The sequence below is a fragment of the Nuphar pumila genome, chromosome 6 (assembly GCF_984573655.1).
Source record: "Nuphar pumila chromosome 6, dmNupPumi1.hap1.1, whole genome shotgun sequence".
NCBI lineage: Eukaryota > Viridiplantae > Streptophyta > Magnoliopsida > Nymphaeales > Nymphaeaceae > Nuphar > Nuphar pumila.
The window spans coordinates 23,207,986-23,221,525 of NC_143254.1; the positions used below are offsets into that span (position 1 = coordinate 23,207,986).

The 13,540-nt window shown below is 39.5% G+C and overlaps 1 protein-coding gene and 1 pseudogene across 2 annotated transcripts; one reads left to right on the top strand and one right to left on the bottom strand.

Annotated features, from left to right (window-relative positions):
- Positions 1-1,820: 1,820 nt before the first annotated feature.
- On the top strand, positions 1,821-4,094 carry LOC149834333 (pentatricopeptide repeat-containing protein At4g21065 pseudogene; annotated as a pseudogene). The gene is made up of 2 exons (XR_016432524.1): positions 1,821-1,875; positions 2,425-4,094. The product of XR_016432524.1 is annotated as a pentatricopeptide repeat-containing protein At4g21065 pseudogene (transcript).
- A 2,058-nt stretch (positions 4,095-6,152) lies between these two features.
- LOC149834334 (translation initiation factor IF-2, chloroplastic-like) lies at positions 6,153-13,227 on the bottom strand. Its single transcript, XM_090011343.1, has 12 exons — positions 11,192-13,227; positions 10,896-10,928; positions 10,657-10,770; positions 10,208-10,357; positions 10,031-10,129; positions 9,331-9,393; positions 8,998-9,153; positions 8,815-8,880; positions 7,681-7,917; positions 7,214-7,489; positions 6,935-7,123; positions 6,153-6,609 (listed from the first exon to the last, which is right to left on the bottom strand). Exons 1-12 carry the CDS (start codon positions 12,695-12,697, stop codon positions 6,448-6,450), a joined length of 3,051 nt encoding a protein of 1,016 aa, XP_089867469.1. The 5' UTR covers positions 12,698-13,227; the 3' UTR covers positions 6,153-6,447.
- Positions 13,228-13,540: the final 313 nt, after the last annotated feature.

Sequence of the window (13,540 nt, forward strand, 5' to 3'; positions counted from 1 at the left end):
TAAAAAAAATCTTGAATTTCTTGAAAATGGGCCTTTAGTCTTGAACCCACGCGAAAGTTATGAGAACAAGGCTTGTGTGTTCATGAATTCTCTCCTTTTTATTTTTATTCATGTGCGCTTGTTCAAGAGCAACTGTAGAGGGAGCTCGGTTAGGGTGAGGCTTGTCTAATTTAACCTCATGGCTACTGCCACCATTTTTCATAATGGAGGGAGGATATTTAATATGGTAGAGATCTGCATCTTTTCTGAATTTTTATTTTCAACTACGACCAAATCCTTGGCCATCACCATCATGTGAACTCCTTTATTTTGCATTAATTGTACTATTTCAAGAAAAGTTTGATACAAGAAAAGTTTGATATGAGTCTCTGAAGTCATATCGTATTTCACCTTAATCACCTTTATCATCTTCTTGGCAGTGTTAAAATCTTTAAATACCCATATAAAGTCATCTTGCATGAATGTGAGAAGAGCGGTTAGAATGAGTTAGTCATTCTCAATGAATTTGTGATATACTTTCTTTTCTTCTTCAATAGATTTATTAGTTAGTAAAGGTTTTGTTTTGTTTTAGTACATGAAAGGTTTTATTATGTGTCAACAGATATTTCATTTTTCTCCTTTACATTCCAAAATTTATCCCATTTAATTTCTCAATTTTGGATAGTTCAGTCATGATAATTATGTTTGTCATATGCCTAAACATAGAAAAGTACTATGATTAATAATATTTTCTTCAAATAGTAATTCTCAAAATATATTTTAAAAAATAACTAAACAAATATTTTGTATCTCTATTCTAGTTTAGACATGCAACAAGAATTCCTAATGTGTCAAGATATACATAAAATGCTAAATTTCATGCAATTTTTATCAAAATAATGCACTAGGGAAATTCAACAAATCAAAAACCCTTTTCTATAATTTCAAACAAACAGAAGATCGTTCTTTGTAAAAAATAACAAGATAACCTTTAAACAATAATTTTGTAATTTTTTGAGTTAAACAAAAAAGCCTAGACATTTTTCTATAATAACAAAAAAGTCTAGAGGGATGTTTATGGAAATCCAACAGACAGTAACCTTATTTTCGTAATTTTTTTAGCAAACCGTCCTGTATCTGAAATTAGGCATAATCACAATCCTACTCAGAATAAACAAAGGACCTTTACAGTAATTATCAGATATTATATGGACTAAAAGAAGATATGCAATAAACAATATTAAAGCATGCTTTAAATGGAAAAAACGACCCTTCTTCTCAATCGAAACCTTAAACCCCTTGTGCCCCTTTTTCGATGACTGATTTCTCCTCCAGAAAATCCTGACCAAGTAGCGATTTACTTTCCAATGGTGAGGATGATCCTCACCCGCAATAGGAAAATGGCGATTCAGCCCTTTCTCAGCATTAGGGTTAAGTTCTTTGGATTTTCTGTGAGAGAGATTCTCCGACTGTTTTGTCGGACAACAGGTTCCGTCGAGGGATTTGATCAACCTTGACTTGCCGAAGGTGGCTGTGTGCTCGCCGGAGGCAGCTCTGTGCCTGTCCCTCTTTTCGACCTTTCTCTGTCTATGTGAAGGGTTTTTTCCTCTTCTCTTATCCCTTGAGACAACGGGTTTTCACACCAAATCGTTGGTGTTTGTGTCCCTTGCTTGTTGTTCTTATGGAGTTTGCCTGTCTGAACTTTTCTGATGTTCGACAGCTTTTGACGACCCAAAAGAAACAAATTTTTTTCTTTGTTTTGATCTTATTCCTGTGATCTTTTGTATGTTTTTCTTTTTACAAAAATCTGGACAAGGTGGGTTCTGCGTCGCTGGTCATGACTCCAACAATTTTCGATGACAGACTTGGATGGTCACCCGTCTCTGAAAAACCCGGGTACATAAAATTTTTTTCTACCCTAAGAAAAAACAAATCAGGGTTTTTCCATAAACAGGAATCGTTGGTTCACTGTCCAATTGAAAAGTCTCTCTATTTTATATATCCATTGGTTCAACCGTTGAGAGGGTACAACTGTTGGGGGTTGTCTTATGACCACTGTATTCTCGTTATCAATATTGGTGTGTTGATTCCCGCAACGCGACTCAACAAAGTAGCAATCCACCACCTCCCTCTCCCTCTTCCCCCTGCCTTATTCATGTGCATAAAATGTTTACACCATTCATGAAAACTCCCCATGTTACGCATTTTCTTATTAGGATAGGGTCGTTCCCAATCGCGAAGTCCACTTGCAGCTTCCTCGCTAAAAAATAAATGGGCCACCCTTCCTTCTCTCTCTTAGAGAACTGCACCACTTTCCCCCACCTGCAACAGATCCACGCCCACCTCATCAGAACCCACTTGATCTTTGATACTTTTGCTGCCAGCCGCGTCGTCAAGTCCCTTCTGAACGTCTCTCTCGCTTACGCTCGAACCGTGTTTTGGCAGATCGAGCTCCCTGACGTTTTCACTTGGAACACCATGATCAAGGCGTATGCTCAGTCCCCAACTCCGAAGGAGGCCATCACCCTCTACCACCAAATGCTCCTTACTGGAACACCACCAAACAGTTACACATTTCCACTGGTTTCCAAAGCATGTGCACACGCCCAAAATGCTCCGGAGGGCCGGAAGGCTCACGGCCAGGCTGTCAAGCATGGGCTGGATGAGAATCTCTATGTTCAGAACTCATTGATCCATATGTATGCTACTTGTGATGTATTAGAGTCTGCTCGGAAACTGTTCGACAGAAGTTCGCAACCAAGACTCTCGAGAGACGAGGTGACATGGAGTGTAATGATCACTGGATACGTTCAAGGTAACCGTTTTGTTGAAGGACTAGCGCTGTTTAGGGAGATGATGGTGGCAAAAACGAGGCCGAACGGCGCAACCATGGTGAGTGCGCTGTCGGCGTGCGCGCACTTGGGTGCGTTGGATCAAGGGCGGTGGATTCACGCTTACATGGATAAGAAGAGAGTCGAGGTCGATGTGGTGCTGGGGAGCGCCTTGATCGATATGTACGCGAAATGCGGGTGCGTGGAAGAAGCGAAGAGCGTGTTCCGCGTGATGCCGGAGAGGAACTCGGTCTCGTGGAGTGCAATGATCAATGGGCTTGCTGCGAATGGCTTCGGCAGGGAGGCAATTGAGCTGTTTCAGGAGATGGAGAAGGAAGGAGTGCAGCCCAATGACATCACGTTTGTAGGGGTCTTATCTGCATGTGCCCATGTAGGATTGTTGGATCTAGCATGGCATTACTTTAAGAAGATGGAGGCGGTGTACCAAATTGAGAGAAAGAATGAGCACTACAGTTGCATGGTGCGCCTGTTGGGCCGCTTAGGGAGGCTAAAAGAGGCAAAGGAACTGATCCACAGCCTGCCAATCAAGGCTGAGGCTTCTACTTGGGGTGCACTGCTGGGAGCTTGCCGGATTGCAGGTGACGTTGAGACCAGCAAAAGGATCGGTGAGCGGCTGATAGAGCTAGAACCGGAAGACGGGGGAAGGTACGTGTTGCTCTCAAACATATATGCAGCAGCTGAGCAGTGGGGTGAAGTTTTGGAACTGAGGGAGATGATGAACCGAAGAGGAGTGAAGAGGAAAGCAGGCAGCAGCTCAATAACCTTAGGGGGAGCTGTGCATGAGTTTGTTGTGGGGGACAGATCACATTCCCAAACAAACAAGATTTATGAAATGTTGGATGAGATCATGAAGCGACTGAAGGCAGAAGGCTACATTCCAGATACGAAAGAAGTGCTGCATGACATGGGTGAGGAAGAGAAAGAAACAATGCTTATTGTTCATAGTGAGAAATTGGCAATAGCCTTTGGATTTATCAACACTCGACCCGGGACGACAATCCGCATCGTTAAGAATTTACGGGTTTGCAGTGATTGCCATGCTGCAACAAAGATGATATCCAGGGTCTACAATAGAGATATAGTGGTCAGGGATCGGAACCGCTTCCATCATTTTAGGGGAGGATCCTGTTCTTGCAAGGACTATTGGTGAAACTAACTTAAGTCCTCGTTTCTGCAAGATGTTCTATTACTGTTATCATTATTACTAACATGGATGTTGTATGAAAAAACTGTGAAGAACATAGAATAATACAAATGGTTATATATTTCCTATAATCGATTCTACATAATCTCTTGTCGAAGCCACCATGTGTTGTCATATTTGGAATGTTGTTATAGTTCAAGCTTAACAGTTATTGATTTATGTAGTTTATTTAGGAAAAAATGGTGTTTTAGATCATTTGATCTTAATGTCTAAACAAGTTTTTGAAAAACTTTAAAAAATAAAAATAAACTTCCCATACTGCATGAAAATTTCATGAATCAAAAATTAAAAATTTACATGGAAACAACACAATCCTTAGCATGTTTCCTAACAAACAATGTTGAACACAACTATGGCTGTCACAAAATTATGCGTACAACGATACTGACCTGTGATTTCCTACTAAATAGTATGGTGCAACTGTAATATGACTACCTAAACTCAACATAAATTATGGCATTTATCTAACCAGTGTAACCTCTAAATAATCACTTGACTTACTGAAAGTGCAGTAATAGTTCATCTGAGACATTGATTTGATTAGGATTTCTGTTTCATAGCCTAGTCTGACCAAGCCTTGTAGCAAGTTGACCCAATTCATGCTTCTCTTCAGTCCCTAGTTGAACTATTGCAGTACTTAGTTTTCCTACTGATCTAAAATGATCTAAGAAAGACTGTGAAATCTCAAAAGAGTTTGCCAGGACTGAGTAGACAAGTAGGATAGTCATCGTACTGCAAAATAGCTAGCCAAATGAAGCAAAACCACAAAGATATTAAGAAGAGAAATAGAGAGAGAAGAAGAGTGAAAGAAAAAATGGGATTCATGTGGGTCAGCCATTGGCCTTGATTCACAGACGGAGCAGCAAGAAATCTACTAGAACAATAGAGAATACAACTCTGTAGAAAGAAATCTAAAAGAAACTCTAAAGCCCCAATACACTCCAAACACTCCTTGGCATCTTTAAAAGGAGGCAGCTCTCTTAAAGAAAAGAAAACGCCTTAACTGAATTATGAAAAAAAAATTACAAGTTTGTGATGAGCTCGGGGGCTTGGGCCTATTGGCCAAACCCTCCACCACCACTATTAAGGGCGTGTTTGAAAACGGGGGAGAAGTTCCACTTGGGGAACAGCAGCAAACGCACACTAAATGGCATTGAAAATTCCCTTCAAAAGTTTCTCCATTTTTTTTTCAGATGCACAATAATTTCGACTCGGCCATCTAAACTCACTTGGGGCCCGACAGACAACCGGTTCTTCGGGCTTTTTGTTTATTATGCATTTACATAGGTCATAAGGGCCCAGATTTCAAGTTCCACATAACACATCCTTATGACATCAATGACTTTTCCATTAGGTGATACGATTCTCAAGCATTAGGCTCATAAAAAAATGGAATATGTGAAGGTAAATGTTTTGTGTGGCAACTTATGGATGTGTTAAACACAGTTTGTTTGCTAGGAAACATACTTCGACTCTAATTCTGCAGATGGAAATATTTTTGCAGTAAATTTGTGTCTAAATTTTTCAGAATTTAAATGCAAAGTTTTATCCCTTGTTTTTAATGTTTCAAAAACGCTTCTGCCATCTTTTACACAATTGACAAAATGTTTTATTTTTTTCAAAAGTACCAATATTCAAAACTTATGGAAATACCTTGAAATATTGCTAAATTGAGAAATCGCTCCAGATATCAGTGACTCTGCGCATGACTAAAAGGAATTATGTGCCTTTTCGGCATTTGAATTCGTTAGCTTTTTGTTTCATCATCATATTCTCCCATAAACAGAGAACTGTGAGAGAAGATGACCATGAATAGCTGCACTGAGTTGAACCATCTGCTTAGACAAAGAAACCAGCGAGATTGAAACTCTTTTTTTTTTATTACACAAGAAATCAGCTTTGAATTGGAATTTCTGCATGATATCTAAAGACAGCTAGAGATATGGCGATAATTTATGGTGAGTGCAACTGCTGCAAATACCAATATGCTAGAGCTTGAAACAATTAGGGAAATACCTTGATGGTCTGAAATTTTCTCGAGTGTGCTTGCAATTGAAAACTTAACTGAAAATAATCGTGATTATTTATAAGACAATCTTAGAGCAAAAGTTGTCATCTGGCATCATAAATGGAACTCGTCAACTAATCTTTCTAACAGTTACAATGTGGTAGTCACTGAACTTTACGACATCCAAATAAAATGAAGAAACCATTTTTACAATGCTGATACCCGAGAATTATATACATCAGCATACAACCTGGCACATAGCTCGGAAGCAGAGTGGACTTGAGAGATCAAAATGCAAAACACCTCCAAAACCGGAAAAGAATTTCTGCATGTTCATCAGCCAGTGATGAAGCAGCATGTATGAAATGAATTTAGCTTATAGCGGATAAGTATTCTTTTAGAGCTTAAAAATCTATTCCTGCACCAGCCAATGCAGCCGCAACAGAAGCTGATGCCTCTTCGAGGGTTCGCTGCTTCTGCACTGTGCTGAAAGCCTCAATTACATCATCAACCACCCAATCATCGAAATCTTCTACACCAATACCACATTCTAAGCCAGCATTAACCTGTCCGAATAGAAGAAAATGAGAAATCTCCAACAAACTTACGGCATACGCGAGGAAGCAAGAAACAGACAAAAATTATGATGGTCAAAGCATTTCCAATGCTTGCACTGATCTGACTTTGTATTGGATTACATGCACATATTGAAGAAACAAAGACAAATGTCAACCAAGAAAACCATCTAACATTGTAATGGAATCAGAGGAACCATGGAAATTCCTGGTTAACCATAATTCTGCAAGTAGGAAGGCTGACACAAGCAAATTATAAATGACAGATCAAACATAACATAATTTACATAAACGATGGATGGACATGAAATCATACCTCTTTGACCAGTTCCTTCACTCTCCTCAAAGAATCAAGAACACCAGTATAGACGGTTTTCCCTTTTCGAACAACACGGACACCACAACCCTTCACTACTTTTCCTTCCATGATCATACATCCAGCAACCCGCCCACTACCACTGCTAAATACGGCCCTCACATTGGCAGATCCCATTGGTATTTTATCCTATCAAACCAATACAGATCAGCAATAGCATTTTGAACATAATCTTAGCATTACTAAAGAACAGACTTGCAAACTTTTTACTTGGTTTACCTCAACAGACTCCAGAAGTCCTTCCATTGCATTCCGCATGTCATCAATAAGTTCATAGATGATTTTATACAATCGCACTTCAATACCTTTGCTTTCTGCATATTTCTTCACGGAACCTGAGACTCCAACATTGAATCCTACTATAATTGCTTTGCTAGCAAGGGCAAGATCAACATCACTAGTGTTCACATCCCCAGCTGCCTGCAATAGGAACTTTAAGGTGATGTTATCCTGCGGAAGCACTTGAAGAGCTTGCCTGATGGCCTCGATAGATCCCTGTAACAGTGAAAAACATTAGTTAGAAATTAGAAGGTTTACATTTGTTTACTGTAGAAGAGGACTACAAAGTTTGGTAGGTAATTTCAATTCGATTGTCATAAAAAAGTCAATCTCCCAGCACAATAACTGTCGCAATCATATTGTCAAAAACAGTATGCATTATGCCATTGGAAATTCTAAGTACATACCTGCACATCAACTTTCATGATTATGTTCAATTGGTGCATATCTAGCCCAGCTTGCTTGCCAGCTGATACTGCAGAGGCAAGCGAAGAAAGAGTGACTTTTCCCTCCCCAGCCTTCGAAGATATTCTTTCATTCCGTAGTGACTCAGCACATGCTTCTGCTCTTTCACGTGCAATATCAAGGGAATCAACAACCTCAAATTCATCACCAGCAATTGGAACATTGTTCAATCCAATAACCTGTGGTAGCAAGCAAAACTCATTAGGCGAATTTAACAAACATATTCAGCTTGTATTCACAACTAAATTCTCTCCAAGATTATTCCATTCATTTTAGTGTGGACTCGACCCCAGATTTACCATTAGCAATTGGAGATACTACTGCTATATGTTTTCATGGATACATTTTTAATTGTTTGGTCAGCTGCTAAGCAAAGAGGCCGTATAGCAATTTTCTGCGGAGTGATTGCTGGGTTGAACATGTTTGCATATCCACTATGCACATGAATATGTCTGTGGATATGGGATACTGCCATTTTCATGAAGTTTTCCAACATAACTAATATATAAAGGGGAAACAGTAAGGAGGTCAAAATGGAGTATCCATGTGGCATAGTGTATTCGGGATTCTAATGCTCACTGATGTCAAAACTATGAATATAAACGACAACGATGATGATAACGCTAGCTGTAATACAAATAACCCAAATTAAAACTAGCCAACTGTAGAAAAAACTACATGGCCAGTAATCATGCTTCTGTTGTATACATCTAAAAGCAGTTCAAATTAAGAAGTGTTCTGTTTTCGAAAAATCACTACAGGAACCGTTTCTTGCTTCAGAGAAACAAAGGAACAGTTAAAACATGGTGGACTAAACAGGAGAGCAAAAAGCAGAATACTGTGCCTGAAAGGCAAGACTAATCCAGCCTCACTCCCACAAGATCAAAGGCCACTAGGCCATTCTAAAATTAATGTCAAGGTACTTGCATTTGCCATTAGGCATTAGCAGAAATCCTTAATATAATTCAGAAGTAGCAATTTAGAGCTCCTAACTTGAAAAATCAATAAACATGTTGGCATTCTTCAAAAAAAAAAAAGAGGAAGAAATACACCACATTAACAGGGAAAACAAGAACCTGCACAGCCATAGATGGCCCAGCTTCATCGACACGACTTCCAGTGTCATCAAATAATGCTCTTACCTGCCAATAGTTTATAAGGAGACAACCATTTCCAACAAGCATTTCATTAATGAATCTAATATCCAACCATCAGAATAGAGTGGAAGAAGAACAAGTCTTAGAGCTTCCATGACAAACCTTTCCAAAGGATTCACCACACACTACGACATCTCCCCTTTTAAGGGTACCATTCTGGACAATAAATGTTGCCACAGGTCCTTTTGATTTATGCAAGCCTGCTTCAACGACAGTGCCTTTTGCATTTCTATGAGGGTTGGCCCTCAACTCTTGCAACTTAAAAATTGTAATAGAAAAGTATATAGCATAATAAGGATTACATAAGAATAAATGTCAAGAAAATTTAAAAGAGACAGTACATTGAAAGTCAAATATAGTTAAGAATTCATTTTAAACAATCATAATGCTCATAATCTGCAATGCATCTAAGGAAATTTTGGTAATTCCACATACCTCTGCAATAAGCATGACAGTTTCCAATAATTCATCAATGTTAAGACCTTTGAAGGCACTGATCTGAGTGTGAAAAATGAAATATATATGCATAAGCTTCACATAAAACATTAGTCACGACACTAATATGCAGGAAAGCTATCATGGTGAAGAAAAAACAACCAGTTCCAAAAACCATATTTCCGTTGTTTGTCACAATCCAGTCAAGAAATTTCTGTTTTCTGTCACCATGCACTCAAGAATTAACATACTTACCATCCAACAAAAATGAATTCAATATAGTTTCTTAAGAAATATACCATTAACTATAAAATGATTCCAATTTTTTGCTACTATAATGACTGAAAAACATTTGGCCATGCCAAAAAATTTCCTGTTTTAAATCGCCCAGTGACTGTATTACAAGAGAAATAGTGTTTCACAATTATTAACAAGCTAAAAGAGACAAGTTGGTTCTCTTTCATTTCACTTGGATACAATGTATAACAGCATGTCAGGTAGAGAATGAGACAGATCTTCCTAAAATCAACTCTGGATCATATACCACCTGATTGATATCTATAGATGCAGATGCAGATGCAGATGCAGACACCAATGAACTCTTAACTTTGTCTCTCCTTATACAACTGGGTTAAATCTATGCATGTATAATGGATTGCAGCAGAGGTAAAATTTTCAAGTAGATAAACTCATAGCTGACCTGAACCATTGGGGTATCACCACCCCAGTCCTCTGGCATTAAACCAACTGATGAAAGTTCTTGCATGACTTTGTCTGGATTTGCTCCCTCCTTATCAATCTGAAAGCCGAAAAGAGTTGGATACCACAGATGCAATTAATGGTCACAGGTAGAATAAACACTGAACAAGGATTGTACCTTATTTATTGCTACAACAATAGGAACTCCTGCAGCTTTAGCATGAGCTATAGCCTCATTTGTTTGAGGACGAACTCCATCATCAGCAGCCACCACAATAATAGCAATGTCAGTTACCCTTGCTCCACGTGCCCTCATTGCACTGAATGCCTATGTTTCACAATGAAGATACAACTGATGGAAAAGAATGGATACTTTCAAACAATAACTTGATAGGAAAAACTTCAGCCAAAGGGTGCTTGGGCTTTAAGAGCCAAGAAAAGTAGATTTTTAGATCAGCTTTCTCTTGTTTAAATAATCACCTTTTTTACAGTTGTGTTGGGGGGAGGAGGAGGGATAAGGACAATTTTTTAATGGATACTTTTGCAAAGGGAGATAGAACAATGATAAGTCAAAAAATAAAAAGAACCACATGATGAAATACTGCAAAAGGATAGACTAAAAATTACCTCATGCCCTGGTGTATCAAGAACAACACAAGACTGAGGCTTTCCATCCACTGGAACAAGGACTTTATAGGCTCCAATTCCTTGAGTAATTCCACCTGCTTCAGATGCAGTCACCTGTACAAGTTTTTAGAATTCAGTCTCTACATCATAGATTGCAAATAGGACTTCCCAAAACATATATTGCAGGTATTAGTAAATGAAAAACCAAATAACTGAGTAGCAAAACATGCACTACTCACCCGGCTTTTGCGAATGTAGTCCAATAGAGTTGTCTGTGAGTGGAGGGCACAAAAAGCATAAAATCCATTAGAATGTGAATAAAACCACAGCTAACAATCAACAAACGTATTCATGTATAAAGTTGACATATAAATACTGTCTTTTGATTCATATGTGTTTGTTTGTGCATGTGTACATGTGGGAATATGCACGCATTTGTCAAAAGTGGCACGAAAGAAAATGCAATAATATGATTGCATGTAATAATATAGCTAGCAATATGACCCAAAAGATTAAAAAAAATGAGCAACTTTACCTTTCCATGATCTACATGTCCCATAATAGTCAGCACTGGCGGTCGAACTTCAAGATTCTCCAAATCTTCTTCATCAAGCATTTCCTTCTTCCTAGCCATATCTTCCAGTTTAACAGGATCGGCCTCTATAACTTCTACATCGTACTCCTTGCAGATCATCTTAACCATATCCTTGTCTAGTGTGTGCATCACTGGAATCTTGATCCCTTTTGAGAACAGATACCCAAGAATCTCCGCTTCGCTAACTGCGAACTTGTAAGCTAAATCCTCCGTTACCATCCCTTCTTCTCCAACCTCAAGAATGTCGACCTTGACAGGAGCTGCTGCTTTTGCAGCCTGCAGGCGGGCTGCCTTCCGACTTGCCTTACTCCATTTCCTCCCTTTCCTCGCTGCTGGTGCTCCAGGGATTGAAACATTAATCTCATTTGTTTCATCGTCCACTATATCCTCATTATTGCCATCAAAGACCATTCGCCTCCTCAAACCGCCAGCTTCATTGGACTTCTTCCTTCGCTCATCCTTTGCCTTTGATTGAGCTGGACCTCTGGCCGGCTTTGGAGGTGGTAAAACAACTTGTGAAATGAGAGGATCAGCACCCGGTTTCTTAGCAAACTTGTCAACCAAAATCGGCTTTCGGTCTTTAGCTTTCATAGAACTTCCGGTTTCCTCCCTAGTGGCAGGTCTTCGGATGGCACCAACATCCTTGAGAACTACTGGCCGCTTAATTGCAGGAACTGGATTAATAGATGGTTTAGACAGTAAGTTAGGCTGAACTTTTGGAGCAATATTACTGCTCTTCTTCTCAACAACGTCCACCTTAGAGTTGTCCTCGCTAACATCACCTTTCTTTTGCCCCTGCTCAACCTTGGGCCTCGGAAAATCGGTAACCACATTTTGAACGCTCGCAACCGGATTCCCCTTCCGCCACACGCTCTTCAGCGTCTTTGATTTCCACATAGATGTAGAGTTCGATGCCTTAGCTTCTATAGAATTACTAGAACCCAACGATCTGCTCCCATTCCTCGTATTTTTACTCATATTTGATTTACTCGCACTCTCTAGCCGCTCAGCCTTCTCCAAAACCTCATCAAGCGACTCAATAACCTTGTTCTTATCATCTAATTCTCCAGACTTCCCGTTAGGGAGTTCATCTACATCGATTTTTGTGGGCAATGGTATTGAATTCCTAGGCTTTGGATTCATGACAGGCTCGATCTTGGGCCGAACCTTCAAAACGGGTTTCGGTGAGGGTTTTAGGACAAGATCAGCATCATCCTCCTTGCTACTCCTAAAGTTGGGTTCATGAGTCACGGAATTCCCTTGTTCGGTGATAAAATCGGTAGTAACCGCACATTTACACCAAGGGAGGTAAGACCACCTTTGAGACTTAGGATTTAAGGAAATACTTCTGACAAGGGGAATCCTCAATGGGGGAGAAGACTCGAAATTGGTTGAAGAATTGACTCTTGCACTCCCCAATGAGGCTAGGGATGCAAGAGAAGCCATGATTTGAAGTACCAACAAAAGTTAAGGCATAACCAAAGAATACCAACATGAAAAATCAATACACCATCGCAAAATTACTATCAACAAACCTCGACTCCTGAAAAAAAGACGACCTTTTTTTCTGTTTTTTGCTGCTTTGAGCTATTTAGAGAACACCAACCAAGCGAATGAGAGTATATAAGAACCGTACCTCGAAATCCTATCGTGGGCACTCGTGTTCGTGAGTTTAGTTGCGTAGACGATGGATGACACCCATGAAAAATGAGGGCTTTTCCCGTATATTTTTTGAAGGGGGAGATGTTTTCCAACGTGAAATTTTGAACATGGTGTGTAGAGGTTGATTCTCTCTTGGTTTCGAGTGTTGTTTCTGGGCTTTTATGAGTTATCGACGCATCATCTTAGTACGTGTGTGGCTGCCCCTTCACTCGTCGACATACGTGATAAGGTTTTCGGATCTTCCCTTCTCGCTCTACCGTTTTCATCTCACTTTCTCTCTCTACAAATCTCTCTTCAGGATGTGATTACACCCTTCTCTTTTTTATTTTCATTGTCCTTTTTTTGTGGCAACAAGTTGAGGCCAAGTGGATCCAAAACATGGATCCCACCATTTGTACAGGCAGCCAGACCTGCATGATGGAGCTGGCTGAGTCCTGAAATTCAGATCTGGATACAGGTCTAAACTTCTCAAAGTGGATTGGGACTTGGGAGTCAAGATTGTATCTCGTCCTAATTTTTGTCAATTTTGCTTGCACGTTAGAAACAAGCAAGATCATGGAGAGTTTGGATTTAGATCCAATCTGAATATGTTTGACTCACAAATCCAACCAAAACTGAGGTTGGATC